Raw genomic sequence first — 17,426 nt, forward strand, 5'->3', positions numbered from 1 at the left:
ATTGGCTACGGGCTTGCCGCCTTCGCCTCAGCATCAGCGCTCCTCCAACCCACAGCCTCGCAGCAACAGGGATCGCCACAGCCCACTCACCCACAGCCGGGCCATGCGCCTGAAATATGTGCGTCATCTCTAATTTCGCTGTGCTCCGCAGGCGTCCAGTCCCCACATCGGCTCGACTCCAAATCAAGTGCTCCGATCAAAAATTAAAATAACCCTCTATTTGTTTACGTTCACGTCCACGACACGTCTCCGTACTCCTTTATTTCACTTCGAAAATTAAACTCGAAAGAGGAAAAAAAAAATCCGAGAGAGGAGAAAGGGGGCGAAAAAAGAAAGAGGGCAAAGGAAGAATCTCAAGGCTGAAACGTGAGGAAGCAAAAAAGACGCAGATGAAGAGACGCGAGAGATGAGACATCATCCGAGGGAAAGGAAACGGAAAGGAAAGCAGGTTTGGATTGCGTGCGAGGCAGTGAATGAGCGAGTGCTGAACGGTCACTCCGATTGATCTGATCCATTCGGTGATTTTGGGCAGGCCACGCATTAATCGATCGCATTCCTCTCGATCTGTATTTGCTTTTACCGTTGGAGAAGTGAAGGCTGCCGGTTGGTTTAGCTTGTGATCGAGGCGAGCTGCTCTACATTACGGCTCCGCGGATCCGATTACGATACCCGGAAAGGAAGGCGTGGTCTCTGGGGTTCGTGCGAGGAAGAGATGGCTCAGTCTCTTGAGGCCAAGATTGTGGTTCTGGGGTCGCAGGGCGTGGGGAAGACGTCGCTGGTTCATCGGTTCGTACTGCTTGTTGATTGCATGTGAGGGGAGAGAATGGTGCTGATGAGAGGAGCAGATATGTGAAGAATCAATTCCAGCCCGCGAGCACGATGTCGACGGTAGGAGCGAGCTTTCTCACGAAACGCGTGGTGGATGATGAGAGTGATACGGTCGTGCGATTGCAGATTTGGGATACGGCTGGACAGGAGAGATTTAGGTTTGTTGCTTTCTTTCTCTCTATCCCAAACTCTAACCTCGGCCTCCGAACGCAAGGTTTTCCTCAGCTGTGACGATTGGAAGGAACAATGCTGATTGGAGATGCAATGGGTAGGAGTATCTCGAGACTTTATTACAGAGGTGCAAACGCTTGTATACTCTGCTACAGCATTACCGACACGACGAGTTTCGAAGAAATGGGTGTTTGGTTGACCGAACTCCGCCGCAACCTCCCCCCGGATATCATACTGCATGTCGTGGGCACGAAAGCGGATTTAGTTACAAGAGACCCGTCGATAAGACAGGTGCCGTTTGAACGCTGCATTGCGTATGTTGCGGACAATCTCGCGCCTGGCATGTCGTCGACTCCGCCTGCTACTGCTACGCCTGGTGGGGTTCTTGATACTGGCGGAGGGGGGAGTGCATACCGTGGATTCCTTGGGCAAGGAGGAGGCCAAGCTGCTGCGTTGGATGGCGCGAGGAGTCCGAGTTCGAAGAGGAGTAGTGGCTTCTGGGGTCAAGAGGTTGGATGGGATTGTTGCCATGAAGTCAGTGCTGAGAGTGGGGAGGGCGTGGAGGAAGTGTTTAGGGTTATTACGAGGAAGCTGGTCGAGCAGAATAGGAAGATTCAGGAGCAGTTGATGAATGCTACGCAGTCGCCGTCTCCAGGGGAGCAGAGTGGAGGGGATTACTTTGATCGGATGAGACCTGGTGGGAGTTTCAGGGTGGGAAGAGATAGGAGAAGCTGGTTTGGCGTTCCGGTTGAGACTTATATTGAGGAGGCGAGTCCGGATGGGCAGCCGCCGCAGGTGAAGACGAGGAGGAAGTGTTGTTAGTTTTGTTGGATGGATACCCTGGTTGGATTTGGATTTGCACGGCGGGGTAACGGCTGCATTTGAACGGGCGTGGAATTGGTGGCATTAGCATCTGGCGTTCCGGTCGATTGGCATAATGAAGGATGGATATCATGCATAGTCGAAGAATGAAATCTCACGCATTCTCCCTCTCACACTTGTTTCTCAGTCGAGCCCTCTTGATATTGTAGTAGAAACCCAATTTGCCATCTCACTCGCAGAACTGCTATGCACCAAGTATTACGCACTGTATCGTCAAAGAAAAGAACGCCGTCCTTGCCCCCAGTCCAACCCATTCTCCCCCGTGCCAACCTTCACATAACTACACAACAAGAATTCTGCTTCTTGGCCTGCGTATAAAACATTTTACTCTGCGCACTCAGCCCATCGCTCTTCGCCACCAGATCATCGATCTTCTCTCCCCTCTGCAACACACTCTCAATCGTCTTATGCAGCACGATCTTCGTCTCATCCAATTCCTTCTGGATCTTCATAATGCTATCCGCCTGCTGCGGATCCTGGTACTTCACGATATATTCCTTTAGTTCCGGGAAGGAGAGAGTTGGGGAGGAGTTCGCCCACGAGGAGCGTGGGTACTTGGCTAGGAACTCGTCGACGACTTTGGAGAGCAGTTGGTGAGCGACAAGCGCGGGGTAGTCGTGGTCGGAGATGATGATGCCGGCGACGCCTTCGGTGCGGCCGTAGGCGTGGAAGGTGTAGTCTGTTTTCTTTGTTAGAAGGCCTTCCGTGTCATACCATCCTTCAATAGAATTGAGGGGGACGTGCCTTGCTCCTCGACATCTTGCCGTTGCCCGGGTCGAGTCCGCTCTGCGACTGTCTTGCTGAATAGGGTCATGAACTCGCCATAGCTAGCCTCACGTCAGTATACACCGTCTCCTGGTTCAGCGGCGATAGGCGTACTTGTTGCGTGTGAAGCGCGAGTAAGCGCTCAGGTCCTTCTCAGCGCAGAGCTCGTGTGAGGGCTTATTCTCGTTCTTGATTATCTGTAGATAGCGGTCAGTCGTTGTCCCGTACATTGGCAGATGGAAGGGGAGGCGCACTCCGATGTAATGCAACTTCATGACTGCGGTATTGGTGTGAAAGGAGGAATTGTGAGGGAGGATGATGTAGTGAGGTTGCCTTTCTTCTTTTGAAACTCTTTTGCAAGCTGCCTTGCTCCGGCGTCACAGGACTGCGGTCAGACGCGGCGACGGCAAAACGTAGATCCGTTCACTCATGACTCCCCTGAACTTTATTTATTTTTATTTTGATCAACATTATGGTATTTTGTGACTTTATATTTGCTATTATTAGTGCGTGAAGGTTTTCTTCAGCTGAGTATTCTGAATTCCAGCTCTTGAAAATGGGTTTTAAATAGAGGTTGAGATACGGTACAGAAACCTGCTGTGTCTATCAAGGCCAAGGAGACAACATTACCTTCTTCATCGCATCTTTCGTTATCCGACTGTTTGCAGGTTGGCTGGTACCAAATCTATCTGCCTGGAGGTCCGCGCCACCACCAATTTACCACATGAGCTGCACTTCTTCAAATCGTTGAACAGAAGCACGTGAAAGTCCCCAAAATAATTTACTTTCCGAGATCATAATTGGATCTTTGACTTTTGAGGGTCCAAAACTGGAGTCTGCTCTCATGCTTCCGAAAGATGCCGCCCTTCAAAATCAGCCCCGTTGCGAATTGGCTTCCTTTTTTTGTGGCTCTCGTTTTGTTCGGAGCTTTGAAGTAAAGAGGGTGGAAAGTATAGAATTCCTCTACCTCTAAAGAGGTCCGCAGGCTTCCATCGGCAGCCACGAACTCCTATGAGCTTTCCTCAGATCGTTCCCAGGATCCCAGAGTAATTCTCTACACCTTTTCCTCCAAGAAGGACCCCCAAAGGGCCACCCCCAGCAACCACCAGCCCAATCTTGGCTCTGCAGACTCTCCTTTGTCCCCTAGAGGTAGTATAATACTAGGGACGCAGGGCATGAGCTGCAGGTTCGTAGGGGACACCACGAACAGGTGTTGAGCAAGTCCCCCTAAATAAACAATCAACAAACCTCGCACTTTCGTCTGGTGGCCAAATCGATCAATTTCACTTACTTTTCCATTACTTTCCCCTTATTCTAGCCAATCAAATAATCCCATTTCACTTTTGCAAGGCTTTACTATGCCACGCACCTTACCTTAGAAAGCTTCTACTCTAATTACCCCCTCTCAACCTTAGCCTCAAGCTCCTGGTACGGAAATACTAGGCCTTCCACCCTTTATACCACTTCGTCAAGTACCTCTTTTTCCTCTGAGACTACCACCTCTACTGAGGCTACTGAGGCTAGTGCTTAGGAGAACCTTATCTGGCAAGATGAAACTGGCCTAGTTCCTCCTCCCAATAGGCTCCCTACCACTGATCCAGCCAATCAAGGCCCTGACCGTCCTTCTACTAGCCCCTCTGGCTTCCAATAGGCTAAATATGTGAGTCGTGAAACTTGTATAGATCTTGGCTAGATTAGTAAAGAGAGCCAAGCCAGAGGGGCTAGTAGAAGGACGGTCAGGGCCTTGATTGGCTGGATCAGTGGTAGGGAGCCTATTGGGAGGAGGAACTAGGCCAGTTTCATCTTGCCAGATAAGGTTCTCCTAAGCACTAGCCTCAGTAGCCTCAGTAGAGGTGGTAGTCTCAGAGGAAAAAGAGGTACTTGACGAAGTGGTATAAAGGGTGGAAGGCCTAGTATTTCCGTACCAGGAGCTTGAGGCTAAGGTTGAGAGGGGGTAATTAGAGTAGAAGCTTTCTAAGGTAAGGTGCGTGGCATAGTAAAGCCTTGCAAAAGTGAAATGGGATTATTTGATTGGCTAGAATAAGGGGAAAGTAATGGAAAAGTAAGTGAAATTGATCGATTTGGCCACCAGACGAAAGTGCGAGGTGTGTTGATCATGTATTTATTTACTAGTAAAATTAGTGCTTATGCGTATACTAAAATTAGGGTTACGTGGCTATAGACCATTTAAAATTAATATAGGCATTATTACAGGCATCCAAGCCGATGCTTCCACCTTCTTTATATTAAATTGGCGAAAGTGTTTCACTTCGTAACTTTACCCTTTCCTCTCTATATCGAAGGAAATCTAGATATATCAGTGAGACGTTCTGAGAAGTGACATGCCACTGACAAACTCCTCTAATAACCGCATATGAGGGTGTTCCAACTCCCTCGAGACGTCAGAAAGTTGATAGATTTCAATGATGCATGAAATTTCTGCCAATTCTGCCCCAGTAGGTAGCACTCGCATGCTTCCCTTTTCTGAGAGTGAGAGCTTCTTGCGCGGTTCTGGCCTTGGTGCTAGAGCAGACTTCAAGCAGTGACAAGTCCAAAAAGGACAGGGCGCTTGCACAGGTAAAGGGATCACCTGCAAAAAGTAACTTCGCCTTCTTCCAGGCGGTTGCTATTGAGACGGATGTATTCGAAGCAGACTTTTGGGCTTTGCCACGTTGAGCAACGTTGCGGCTCTCAGTTCATGACAGGAACCAAGATTCACTACCAGCACACTTGCAAATATTGAAATGAACACTGTGAAGGACAAATCGGTGGAATGGGAAACGTGAAGCCACCGAAAGAATATTACAGGACGGCATCATGGTTTACCCTCAGCTTCCAGGGCTCCCCGACTCGCCTCCGCGCAGGTCTTTTCCAACATCCTTTAAAGATTCAAACAACCATCACCAAGGGACGCCTTCAGACAAAAGAAAGCCCCGGCATGGGGTAATTCAACTCCCGGGAATCCGGTATCTACCCCCGGGATAGCCGCTGATACGGCGATTCCAGATATTCGGCCGGGTATGCATACTGACCGATATCTGCGATTTAGGTCTTGTCCCAACCAATGAGGGCTCACCATGTAATTTATAGGGCGTGATTATTGATGTCAAAAATGGCACCCTGCATTTGATGACGAACAAAGAAGTTTTGCGAAGAGGATCGAAGCAGAATCTGGAGGCGAAGGACGGTTCTCCCACTATCACACAAGCAGATTGGTTCCGCACTTCGGACGCGGCCGCACTTGGCATCGACATAAATCTCTTCATGACAACACGGGCACTGTGGACTTGGTTTGGAGTAAGCTTATAGTGGATATGCTGCGCCGTGAATATAATAATACATAAAGGTGAAGAGTGTCCCTTCTTGTCTCTTTCTTTTCATCTTCCTTTGTTTCTACTTCCTTGCATACCCCTCAACCCCACTTGACCCGTGAAAAATGGACTCGAAACAGTTCAAGGAGGCCGCCACATCAGCAATTGATGAGAGTATGTATTCCCGGCCCAGTGGGTGCCAGATTGGTGCTAATTGGCCTAGTTGTGAGCTACTACGACACGATTCAAGACCGCCGAGTGGTCAGCAATGTCCAGCCAGGATATCTCAAAAAGCTCCTCCCTGATGGACCCCCCCAAGATGGAGAGGCCTGGGCAGATATTCAGAAGGATATCGAGTCGAAGATAATGCCAGGCCTTACCCATTGGTAAGAACTCACCTTCCGACTTTGCTCTCGACTAACTATCAACAGGCAGTCTCCCAATTTCATGGCCTTCTTCCCTGCCTCGTCCTCCTTCCCCGGCATGCTAGGTGAACTGTACTCTGCCGCATTCACCGCCCCATCATTCAATTGGATATGCTCTCCTGCTGTCACCGAACTTGAAACCATTGTCTTGGATTGGCTTGCGAAGCTCTTAAACCTTCCGGATTGTTACCTATCGACTTCACATGGAGGAGGCGTCATTCAAGGCTCTGCATCTGAAGCCATTGTATGCTGTATGGTCGCTGCGCGCGACAAGTACCTTCGAGAGACCACCTCCCATTTATCCGGTATAGAATTGGAAGACGCAATTGCATACAAAAGAAGCAGAATGGTGGCATTGGGAAGCGACGCGGCCCACAGTTCAACACAAAAGGCGGCACAGATAGCTGGAGTTCGATACCGCTCCATTCCAGTTACTAAGGAGACCGACTTTGCCTTGACAGGTGTAGCACTAGCGGAGGCCCTCGAACAGTTTAAAGCAGAAGGACTTGAGCCCTTCTATTTGACCACGACTCTTGGAACTACCTCGACCTGCGCTGTCGATGATTTCGAATCGATCGCTTCAATCCTTTCAAAATACGCACCTCCAGATGTTCCCGGTGAAATCTGGGTGCACGTAGATGGAGCGTATGCTGGAGCAGCTCTCGTTTGCCCTGAATACCACCACCTCACAACGGCTTTCAAGCATTTCCATTCCTTCGACATGAATATGCACAAGTGGCTTCTCACAAACTTCGATGCCTCCTGTCTTTATGTAAAGAAACGGAAGGATCTCATCGATGCGTTATCCATTATGCCAAGTTATCTTCGCAACGAGTTCTCCGAAAGTGGTCTTGTAACAGACTATCGAGACTGGCAGATTCCACTCGGAAGAAGATTCAGGAGCTTGAAGATATGGTTTGTCCTGCGGACCTATGGTGTCAAGGGATTGCAGGCCCATATCAGAAAGACCGTCAAGCTTGGAGAAACTTTCGCTGGGCTGATCGAGACGAGGAAAGATCTTTTCGAAATTGTTACTGGGCCAAGCTTTGCCCTTACTGTCTTCACCATTGTACCGAAAGTTGCGGGCAAAGGAGAGCAAGACAGGATCACTAAGGATGTTTACGAGACGGTTAATAAAAGGGGCGAGGTTTATATAACATCAAGTGTTGTTGGCGGTGTCTACGTGATACGGGTGGTAAGCGCCAATCCTCTGGCAGAAGAAAAGTACCTCAGGAAAGCATTCAGGATCTTAGTGGAGACAACTGAGGAGCTTCGGGATGGCAGAGTTCCCCGAGAGGAGTCCTCGAAAGGCGTTATCGTAGATGTCAAGGGTGTTGGTATCGAAAAAGTGGCTGCATTGAATGGCAACGGAGTGGCGAAATAGATGCAGCTCATGATTATCGAAAATGTGGCTGCATTGAATGGCAATGGAGTGGCGAAATAGATGCAGCACATGATGTTTCTCAATAATGTCCCGTGCCGTCGTTTCGAATAAGCGCAGAGAGCTGATTCGGGGACGTTCAGGACGCAGTTCAGGCGCATGCATAGATAGCTCTGTTTTTGAATATGTTCTTGAAGAAATGATAGACGGCGGTTGAGTCTCCGCATCCTTCTAGTCTGATTTTGGTGTAAGACTGTGAATCACCTGACTGTTTGAGAGCCTCAGTTTATTACTTGTCGTTCCGATCTGTAATTATCCCGACCTTATCTCAAGCTCGAATCTCGGGCAGATCCTTTTCGATGGGGGTCCGGGATTCCCGAGTTGGGGGTCTGGTTTCCGGCGGCTCTTCCGAAATCTTCTTGAGTCTTGCCAGATGCATTTTTCCACTTTGATGGCAGCTCGTTGAGCGCGTCAACTTGTCAAGCTGTGTATGGAGCAAGTGCTGCATCCTTCGTGGCCAACCCGTGTCGTCTATTTTTCCCTTCCTTGGCGTCTGCAAATACGAATGAGTAAAATTCTGCCCTGGGCTGGCGAGATGTGCTGATTATGCCTGGAGATACACATCTGCCCCTGCGACCGAGTTCGTGGCGCTCGCTGGCGCCCGCTCGCGCTCCGCAATTGGCATTTTGCTAGGAAGAGCTCAGCTCAACGGCACAGGGGTCTTGATAAGCATTTTCTACCCCACATCCTCCACTTTCCACTTAAAATACAAGCCTTGACGAGCCTTGACAAGCCTTTGCCAAGTTGGCCCAATGCGCGGTCCCCGTTGAGCCTAGCTGGGGGCCCGCAGAAGAAATAATCCGTATGCATTTCCAGTCTGCGCAGTGCGCTTGGCTGCATGCCACCGCAAAGTCCCACCCTCAAGAACAAAGGCCTGATAAGATCACTCTCTCTGCCTTTTTCTCTATGTCATGACGAATCGAGTTCAACGCATGCGAGGCCACCACGCCGTTCCGCCCTTCCGCCCAAGCTCGCCGGGGCCAGGCGCGGTGCTGCAGGCTCCCTGGACCCTTAGGACCCTTAGGACCCCCTGCCTGTCGCCCGGTTGCACCTCATTGCAGCCTCGCCTCCAGGATGGCTGTGGCGTGCCGACGCTGAAAGGCCAGAGATAAGTAAAGACGCGCTGTGATTTGCTTGCTGCCACCGCAATCACCCTCGGTCGCCAGGTCGAGGCTGGTCTTTCAGTCAAATTTCGAAATTCTCGAACCGTGGCTTTTGGAGGTGCTGAGAGGAATGCCAGCTGCGATAAGGCTCGACGAGCTCATTTGCCTGCCGCTCGGAGTTCTCTCCCCGCCGCGTGGGAAAGGCTCCCCGACGAACCACCCGATTTGATACCAAGCTGGAGCGGCACATCTGATCTTGCATTCGAGGCTAGGCCCCGCGGGATAGCTTGGCATTTCTTGGGACAATGCAGGGAAAAGAAAGAAAAGGGAGAGCACAGTCCGGTGCACGGGGAGGCACCCCAAGGCAAGTGATATATGAAGCCCGGACGCCGCGGTATCTGTGCATTTGTTGTCCAGCTTTGTACCTCTGTGCCTCGAAGCTCCCCTCCATTCCCACCTCTGTTCATCTTCGACCGCCAAGATGAGTTACAACTCAACGTTACTCATAGCTCCCGAATGGCTCGACAGTGGTGACAATGCCTGGCAACTGACGGCCGGCTCTTTCGTCGCCCTCCAGAGTGTCCCCGGTTTGGTGGTTCTCTACGCTGGCTGGGTGAAGCACAAATGGGCCATCAACTCGGCCTTCATGGCATTCTATGCCTTCGGCATGGTACTGCTGTGCTGGATGCTCTGGGGCTACAAGGCCGCATTTGGTGAACAATTGCTGCCATTTGTAGGACATCCTGGACCCGCTGTTCGAATGGATTATATGCTGGGCCAGTCGACGCTCCCGACAGCCGGTGTCTCGCAGAACTTTCCTCAATCGACGATGATCTATTTCCAGTTCGTCTTCGCGGCTATCACCCTCGTCCTCATTGCTGGCTCATTCCTCTGCCGCATGAATTTCTTCGCCTGGATGCTCTTTGTACCTCTCTGGTTGAGCTTCTCCTACACCGTTGGCGCTTTCTCCCTGTGGGGAGGCGGCTTCCTCTTCAAATACGGTGTCCTTGACTACTCCGGAGGATACGTCATTCATCTTTCTGCGGGAACTGCAGGCTTTGTTGGTGCATGGTGGATTGGTCCACGGATCGACGAGGATCTAGAGGACAACCAGCCAAACAACATCTTGATGATGCTGGTCGGTGCTGGTATTTTGTGGATCGGCTGGAACGGGTTCAACGGAGGTGATCCATATGCTGCCAGCCCTGATGCTGGTGTAGCTGTTTTGAACACCAACTTGTGCACTGCCGTGAGCTCTCTTGTCTGGGTTGGTAAGTAAAACCTACCTCTATTCTGTGATCAAGAAATCGAGAGCTAATTATCCACAAGCCATGGATCTCATCTATTTCCGCAAGCCTTCAGTCATTGGTGCGATTCAGGGCATGATCACGGGTCTCGTTGCCATCACACCTGCTGCTGGTTTTGTCGCAGGCTGGGGAGCCATTGCTCTCGGTTTCGGCTCTGGAATCATCCCATGGGCCAGCATGAACATTGCCGGCCGCAGAATGTCTCTCTTTGCCCACGTCGATGACACCCTCGAAGTCTTCCATACACATTTTGTCGGTGCTCTCGTTGGCGGTATTGGGACGGGTATCTTTGCTACCGTTGAAGGCTGCGCCGCTTTCGGTGTCACCAACCCAGGTGGAGCTGTTGACGGAAACGGCAGACAAGTCGGCCTCCAGATCGTCGGAGCCCTCTTCATCATCGGGTGGAACATCGTCTGGACATCGCTCATCATGTGCTTCATCAAGTACGTATGCCGCATCCCACTACGCATGACCCAAGAGCAGATGGAGATCGGCGATTACGCCGTGCACGGCGAGGAACCATACACTTTCGCACACTACAACATCAAGCACCCAACACCGCCTCTCATGCGCCGCCGAACCACCAAGAAGGGCGACGAGGAGGGCCAAAAGGGAGGTGTATTGATGGGCAAGGACCCTGCGGTGACTGTCGAGAAGGCCCCTTCTTCAGGCGACTCCATCAAGGAAATGCCTGAAAAGGGAGTTACCACTGGTGCTCACACGCAGTAAATGGGTCGGTTTCGGGCGGATAGACTGGTTTACGATTTAGTGTTGCTTCGTGTGCTTCCTGCTTTACAATAGACACCCATTGCCTGGCAAGGGTATGTTACGTTTGCGCCAATATAACTGCATATACTATTTTGCCTCTTTTCCACTTTACACTTCTCATCAAAAGTTTCACAACTATTCCCTCCCAGATTACACCAGTCAAAGAGATCCTCACTTGAAACGAAACACTATTTTTGCTTTTTATGATCGGAAATTACCCACCTATGATAGAGGCTCGGAGTGACCGCGGCCAACGGACGTGGGGTAGTTATGCTTGGTCCCGTGAACGTGGGATGAAGGAACCCTGAACCCGACTACGCATGGAATCTTCGAAAGAATGTCTCACCCGCGCGCTTCAGCTAGCCACCATTCATTCTGTCCCTTTCGGATTTTGGCATGGGCGACTTGAGAGCCTAATGCGGCAGAAGGGACTCAGCCTCGCCTCGCACCGCGGCGCCTGGGTGGGGCTCCTTGCGCAGGGAGACCCAGAGCGTCGAGTAGAAGACCACGCTGTGTCTTTTGTCAGCGCTATAGGTGCAGTACATTTATTGCATTTCCGTGCAGTTTGATTTTTCAGCTCGAACTTGGAAGTGTAAAAACCCGGGAAAATAAAACAAATGCTGCAGGGGCGAGGAAGGGACGCTGAAAAGAGAAGGTACACAGACCAGACAAAGAGGAACGAGAGCACGATGGTCGCGAGGTGGTAGTAGGGGTCCCAATGCCATCTGATGATGCTGGAGATAAGGAGCCAGACCCAGAAGATGGACACGATGAGGCTTTTTAGGAGCTCGAAGCGGAGGGTTTGTTTTCGTGTGGGGCTGGGGGTTTTGATCTGCACAAGGATTGTGAAGAGGAGGAGGAGTGCGAGAAGCGGGCCGAGGGAGTGGACGCTGGGTGGTGTTAGTCGGGCTTGAAGGGGGGCGAGAGAAGGGAAGTGGGAGGGGAGGTACATGTAGGAGTAGACGTTGGGAGAGTAAGGAGCGTAGCCCCAGTAGAAGAGCGAGGAGATTTGGAGCACTTCGATTGCTGCGAGGAAAGCTTGGAGGAGGTAGGCACCTTCTAAAAGTGGAGAAGGCATTTTGCAGGATCTTTTTCTTCTTCTCTTTCCCTCAAGAATTATTCTTTCTATTGAGCTTGATGGATAACTTCAATTGAGGCAATTGAGGGGGTTGAGTCAAGGTTAAAGATGTTGGACAGGTCGGTGCCTGAAGAGGGGTGACGCGGTTAAAATCCCGACTCGCTGCCAACTTCCAAGCTTCCCCGCTTCTTCATATCCAATTATCGCTGATCTCTGTTCTCATGTGTTATTCTGCTTGAAAAGTACCGACCAATGGATCTCTAATCGATTCAATACTGTGCTGAACGCCGGGACTTTAGGGTTTCATGTATCAATTTTGACCTGCTAGCATGTGACCTTGCTGCGAGGCGGGAAGTTTGTCCTCTCCAATAAGTTTCTGGACAATAAATACAATTCTCTGCGACAAACGACCATTGTGGCAGTCTCATCGCATTTGCAAATTCTCTCACAATATGCAGTACTGGTATACGTTTCGTCGATGATCTCTTTGGACTTGAACGCAGTCAAACCTCCTGGATCTTGCTTAATGATGGTAGCGATTCCTATTCCGAAACAGCGGGGCATTTCTTCTCCACTGGCAAAAGACTATTCTAGAGGAATAAGAAGACTGAGGGCCCATTCCTGATTTGTTTCAGGCGAAATTCATCTCTGTGATCTTCAGATATTGAGAAGTTGATAACCTTAAATGAGGCGAGGTTCCGAAGTTAATAAAATCCCTTTCGCGAGGTGCGCAAAAAAAGTTACAAATCACGACACACAACCAAAAATTCCCCAAAAACGTCAAAACAAGGACAGCAGAAGCAAAAGAAATTCTTACGGACCCAGAGACTCAGCTTGCGCTTGGTTATATGTGGCAGAGCATACCTCTTAACCGTCACAATTCGTATGGCACATTGGATCTTGTACAAGTGGAGGAAACTTAACGGGTAAAGGCCTCTAAATGTTGAAAGCAATATCACTCATTTGATATAGGAGACCTGCTGTATCGTGCAACTGCATTACGGCCTTTTGAAGTCTGAGGGCATGGACCCACGGTACTAAATAGAGGAGTAAATAAACCTCTTTTCAGGGGCCCAGGGGCTGATTTGACAGTACAGTGCGTCGTATAAGCAACGAGTTGTCGTCCTTATTCAACTTATCGGCGTTTCTTGTCCGAATCAGATGCATTAGATCGTATGGAAATTGAAGTTACTGGTGTGGGACGCAATCGCAATACGAGACACAACCCGCGAGAATCACTTTCGCGCCAGAGTCACCAAGGGCTAATCCCATACTCACCACAAACTCTCCCAACATCCGCATCCCTATCACCCCTCACTACACTCGCAACCCTCTCACCGCCAACCCACTCCTCCACTGCCCCTCTCTTCTTAACCTGCTCCCGATCCAAGAAATCCGTAGCAACCAGCCCCGGATCCGAACCGTGGACCAAAAACCCCTCGCCCTTCAATCGAACCCAATACTGCACCATCAGCATATTCAGAGCCGCCTTGCTCGCGCGATACTCGTTCGCACCCGGGTGGTGATACTTCGAATTCGGATCCGCGGCCTGACTCAACGAGCCGACTGAGCTGGACACAAACACTATCCTTGGTGTACGTGGAGGGGAAAGAGACTTTGAGTTATTGAGGAGAGGGAGGAACGTCTCTGTCATCACCAGGGCGGAAACCACGTTTGTGGAAAGGATGGTGGCGAAGTTTGCGCGTAGACTAGAAGGGGTGGCTGTCCCTGGGTGCAGACCGAAGATCCCGGCATTGAGGACCAGGATGTCGAGGTGCCCGTGGATGGTTTTGATGAATTCGAATGCGTCACTTATAGAAGAGTCAGATGTTATGTCCAGTTGGAGGGATGTGACGGTCCCGAGGACTCCGGGTGTGGATTGTAGGTCGCTGGCTGCAGAAGCCCCGCGGGATAGGGAGCGGGATCCGAGGAGGATGTGGTATTTGGCAGAGTGGAGGAGGAGGTTCTTGGCGGTTTCGTAGCCGATGCCGCGATTTGCGCCTGGGTATTGTTAGATTTGTTGTGGAAAAGTTAAATGCTGTATACCGGTGATGAGAACAATGGTCTGCTTCGAAGACATGATTGGTGGTGGAGTTAGCTCGGTAAGAGAAAGGGGTAAGTAGGCGAGTGCCGACCATGGAAAGATGAATTTCTTTACCGCAGAGGTATAGCTTTAGGAGCTAAGATGTGAATGCGAAAAGAAGCTTGGGATCTTGTTTATACAATCCTCTCCCTTTGGGGGCTTTCGGAGCTTCGCCTGTCGAGGTACTGACGGGGAGCACAGCAGTGGAGATAAATTCGTTAATTCCGGTTGGCCCACTCTTTGCATCAGCCCTGGGCTAGACCAACACTCGTAATTGTACCGTACCAGCCAACAAGATTGGGAGAGGAGAGTGCACTTCCAATGCAACCCGTATCTCAGTGCCCAAAACTCCAGGGTGAGATTATCAGTAGAATCAAACACATCTGACATAGTAGTTGTAGGTCAATTGAGTGGTTAAGTAGGTTATTTACATGTAAACAGAGAGCTACGCTGGTGCAGGCCCTAATGTTTGTCACACCCCCTTCGCAAGGGTTGCACTGAAATGCGCTGTAGCAATGCGCTGTAGCCGACTTTTGCTTGGCAGAACTCAAGGCGGTGTAACAAACATTAGGGCCTGCACCTATGTAGAGTTTTGGTGTTGCACCAGAAAAACGTTAATCCGGCCGGAAAAAAAGCGGTCCACTGCCACAGTGGAACGGATAAGGCTCAAAGTTAATCTTTGGAATTATTTTAAGTACTACGTAGTATGTGTAATATATTAAAAGTGGGATAATAGGAGTAAGTGGTAGTAGAAGTAAAAAAACAACATTGCAAAAATTGCCACTGACCCTTTTGGACCACCCCTTGTACCCTCAGACTTTTGATGAACCTTTGTAGAAAAAACATTTGCAGAAGGTCGAGGTCGAACCACTTAATCTGCGAGATTCGAGGGAGCAAAAGGAATAGAGTTCTCTACAACTTCTTTAAATAACTAAATATCTTGAACTGAATGTGCAGCATCACAATTTGGCGCCCAGATCCCGTAACATCCGCGATTAACAGAAGTTCTGTCAAAGCCACAAATGTTCACAGAAATCCAGCATTACTTGATTACTACCAACCAATAGTTTGAAAGAACCCAAAAGTTCCATAGTACATGAGCAAAAGGTCCCAAGGTCACTTTCAAAATACCAGTTCACGACCGATTGAAGATATAATTCATACATCTAAAGCGACGACGAATGTCAAAACGCATTACTCGTCTTGCTGAAACGTTATATTTGAAGTTTCCATGTATCAGAACTTGCTTCCACTCACCTCACATACATAGCAATAAATCATACCAAAATTCCACCTAACCACTCCAAGTAGTCCTCTAACAACCAACCAACGCACCTTACAGAAGCGATTTCCATAACAGAAAAGAGCGGAGACACAAAGCATCAAGACTCCTGCAGGAACGGGCTCGGTTGGTTCTTCACCTAGATCATACTCAACATTTCTCAGTCGTTTATAGGATGGCGTAGAGAACCAGCATATGTCCCAAACAAGCAGTACCGCCTTGGCGTAGATTCCTGTCACACGAACCTGGACGCATGGTGTTTCCGAAGATACGATTGCACTGTTCGCGAATGACTGTTCCACACACAGTGGCTCTTCTGGCAGCTATCATCGGCCTGCAAACATTTCGTTCCGAGCTTCTGATGGAAATCATCACACCCCCAGTCCATATCCAGCAAGACTATAACCCTATGCAGGTATGGTTAAACACAGCAACGGACCAGCAGCCATATCGCAATGTTGGCTCACTTGTGGGGTTAGGCACAAGAGAAGGATTCGGCGATATCGAGTTAGAAGTTGGAAAGGGGACCGGAGATTGGTGGAGCACAGCGTACTTCGATATGGGAAACTAAATGGGGACATGGTCGCTTCGAGATAACCTCTCAGATGAGACAGACGGGCGGTCCCCGCAATTTTTTGCAATGTGGGAAGGGTTGTGTCTGGGTATCATCGTTTTGCTTCGTCTTTTTAGGGAGTTGTGTTGTGCTTGAGAGATGAGTTTTGTTGGGTGACGTGTGGGGGTGGTGACGCCACCAGGGAAGGAACCAGCTAGCCGTTAGTCAGCCAAGCCATTTAGGGCTTCGAGCTTAGATACCAATAGAGTCGTCTTGCCTCTGTCTGCCTTCTCCTTACATCTGGTAGCAATGCGAGAATAAATTCTGTCGAACAATTGACAAGACCCAAGGACCTCCAACCCCAATTTTCCGTCCCCCAACCGCTTCCGCTGCGCTGCAATTGTCGTCGAGGCTACCACCAGTGAGGCTATCAGTGGTGCCCCACCACACTTCACCTCACTCTCTTTTAACCCTAACATCTTCTCCTCTCCCTCGTCGAAAATCGCCGGACCGCACCCGCGACCGCAACCGTTAACCCCCCAAGGGTCCCGTTTTCATCTGCCAACTTATTTATGCCCAAGAAGCAGGGAAAAGACCGACCCAGAGGACCGGACGGACGATTTATTAAGAAGGAGACTGACCAAGCCAAACCCATCGATTTGAAACCCGCCGAATCCAGCAAGGATCCGGAATCCCTGTTACCACCTGATGGTAACCAACCCGAATCCCCGACCCAGCCGCAGGGTATATTACTAATCGCGGTATCGTTAGCTCTTATCCGAGATCTAATAAATAATAACGAACCTTAACTTAACGAACCTAATAACCATAGTACGAACCTAACTATATCGTATTCCCCTACTACCAAAGCCTCTAGACGCCGACGAATAATGTCTCTACCATTAATCATACGAGCTATTTGAGCCGAAGCTTTCCCAGAATTAATCTACGAGCCATAATACCGAGGTTACGGATATATATTACCGTATTACCGCATGCCACCAGAACCTCAGGCCAAGTTCTCAAAGGATTTCCTGCTATTATATAATCTATCTATATTAATTCCCGAATATAGGAGATATTTCTTATTTAGAAGGGAAGATTACCGAAACTAGCAGGAATAACTAAGAGAAGAGAAGCGATCTAGTAAAGCATTATATGAATCGGGAAAATAACCCGACCTATCTCCTGAGCCCGAATAGTAATTCTCCCCAGAGGAAAAGCTATATAAGAAATATTAGCCGGAACTATATTTAGCTAGTTTACTATATTATAATTATATCCGTTTCTCTAATTACCCTAAATTACTATAATCTTCTCGGAGCCCTTAGTTACCTAGCTATCCTATAATTATAATTAAGATAGTAGTATAACTAGTAAAACCGAAGAAGAAAATTCCGGCTATATTATATTAATTTTTTTTATCTAA

General features: G+C 49.4%; 7 protein-coding genes across 7 annotated transcripts; 4 read left to right on the forward strand and 3 right to left on the reverse strand.

Annotated features, from left to right (window-relative positions):
• Nucleotides 1-712: 712 nt before the first annotated feature.
• K444DRAFT_598696 (putative ras-like GTP-binding protein) lies at nt 713-1,821 on the forward strand (the record flags this gene model as incomplete). The annotated part of the gene is made up of 3 exons (XM_024878545.1): nt 713-786; nt 843-986; nt 1,101-1,821. 3 exons carry the CDS (start codon nt 713-715, stop codon nt 1,819-1,821), a joined length of 939 nt encoding a protein of 312 aa, XP_024731100.1.
• A 332-nt stretch (nt 1,822-2,153) lies between these two features.
• K444DRAFT_646492 (putative snare protein) lies at nt 2,154-2,921 on the reverse strand (the record flags this gene model as incomplete). Its single annotated transcript, XM_024885205.1, has 4 exons — nt 2,154-2,560; nt 2,626-2,708; nt 2,761-2,843; nt 2,901-2,921. 4 exons carry the CDS (start codon nt 2,919-2,921, stop codon nt 2,154-2,156), a joined length of 594 nt encoding a protein of 197 aa, XP_024731101.1.
• A 3,004-nt stretch (nt 2,922-5,925) lies between these two features.
• Nucleotides 5,926-8,018, forward strand: K444DRAFT_570850 (uncharacterized protein). Its single transcript, XM_024877284.1, has 3 exons — nt 5,926-6,131; nt 6,181-6,343; nt 6,389-8,018. The coding sequence occupies exons 1-3, from the start codon at nt 6,083-6,085 to the stop codon at nt 7,764-7,766; spliced, it is 1,590 nt and encodes a 529-aa protein (XP_024731102.1). The 5' UTR covers nt 5,926-6,082; the 3' UTR covers nt 7,767-8,018.
• Nucleotides 8,019-9,407: 1,389 nt separating this feature from the next.
• K444DRAFT_634954 (ammonium transporter) lies at nt 9,408-10,962 on the forward strand (the record flags this gene model as incomplete). The annotated part of the gene is made up of 2 exons (XM_024883811.1): nt 9,408-10,197; nt 10,256-10,962. 2 exons carry the CDS (start codon nt 9,408-9,410, stop codon nt 10,960-10,962), a joined length of 1,497 nt encoding a protein of 498 aa, XP_024731103.1.
• A 205-nt stretch (nt 10,963-11,167) lies between these two features.
• Nucleotides 11,168-12,214, reverse strand: K444DRAFT_137612 (uncharacterized protein). The gene has a single exon (XM_024870520.1). It carries the CDS (start codon nt 12,077-12,079, stop codon nt 11,372-11,374), a length of 708 nt encoding a protein of 235 aa, XP_024731104.1. The 5' UTR covers nt 12,080-12,214; the 3' UTR covers nt 11,168-11,371.
• Nucleotides 12,215-12,840: 626 nt separating this feature from the next.
• K444DRAFT_618657 (uncharacterized protein) lies at nt 12,841-14,214 on the reverse strand. The gene is made up of 3 exons (XM_024881368.1): nt 13,177-14,214; nt 13,052-13,128; nt 12,841-13,005 (listed from the first exon to the last, which is right to left on the reverse strand). Exon 1 carries the CDS (start codon nt 13,731-13,733, stop codon nt 13,332-13,334), a length of 402 nt encoding a protein of 133 aa, XP_024731105.1. The 5' UTR covers nt 13,734-14,214; the 3' UTR covers nt 12,841-13,005; nt 13,052-13,128; nt 13,177-13,331.
• Nucleotides 14,215-15,513: 1,299 nt separating this feature from the next.
• Nucleotides 15,514-16,117, forward strand: K444DRAFT_137685 (uncharacterized protein). The gene has a single exon (XM_024870521.1). It carries the CDS (start codon nt 15,698-15,700, stop codon nt 16,013-16,015), a length of 318 nt encoding a protein of 105 aa, XP_024731106.1. The 5' UTR covers nt 15,514-15,697; the 3' UTR covers nt 16,016-16,117.
• Nucleotides 16,118-17,426: the final 1,309 nt, after the last annotated feature.

This window comes from Hyaloscypha bicolor, assembly GCF_002865645.1.
Source record: "Hyaloscypha bicolor E unplaced genomic scaffold K444scaffold_136, whole genome shotgun sequence".
In the NCBI taxonomy this organism is placed as follows: Eukaryota; Fungi; Ascomycota; class Leotiomycetes; order Helotiales; family Hyaloscyphaceae; genus Hyaloscypha; species Hyaloscypha bicolor.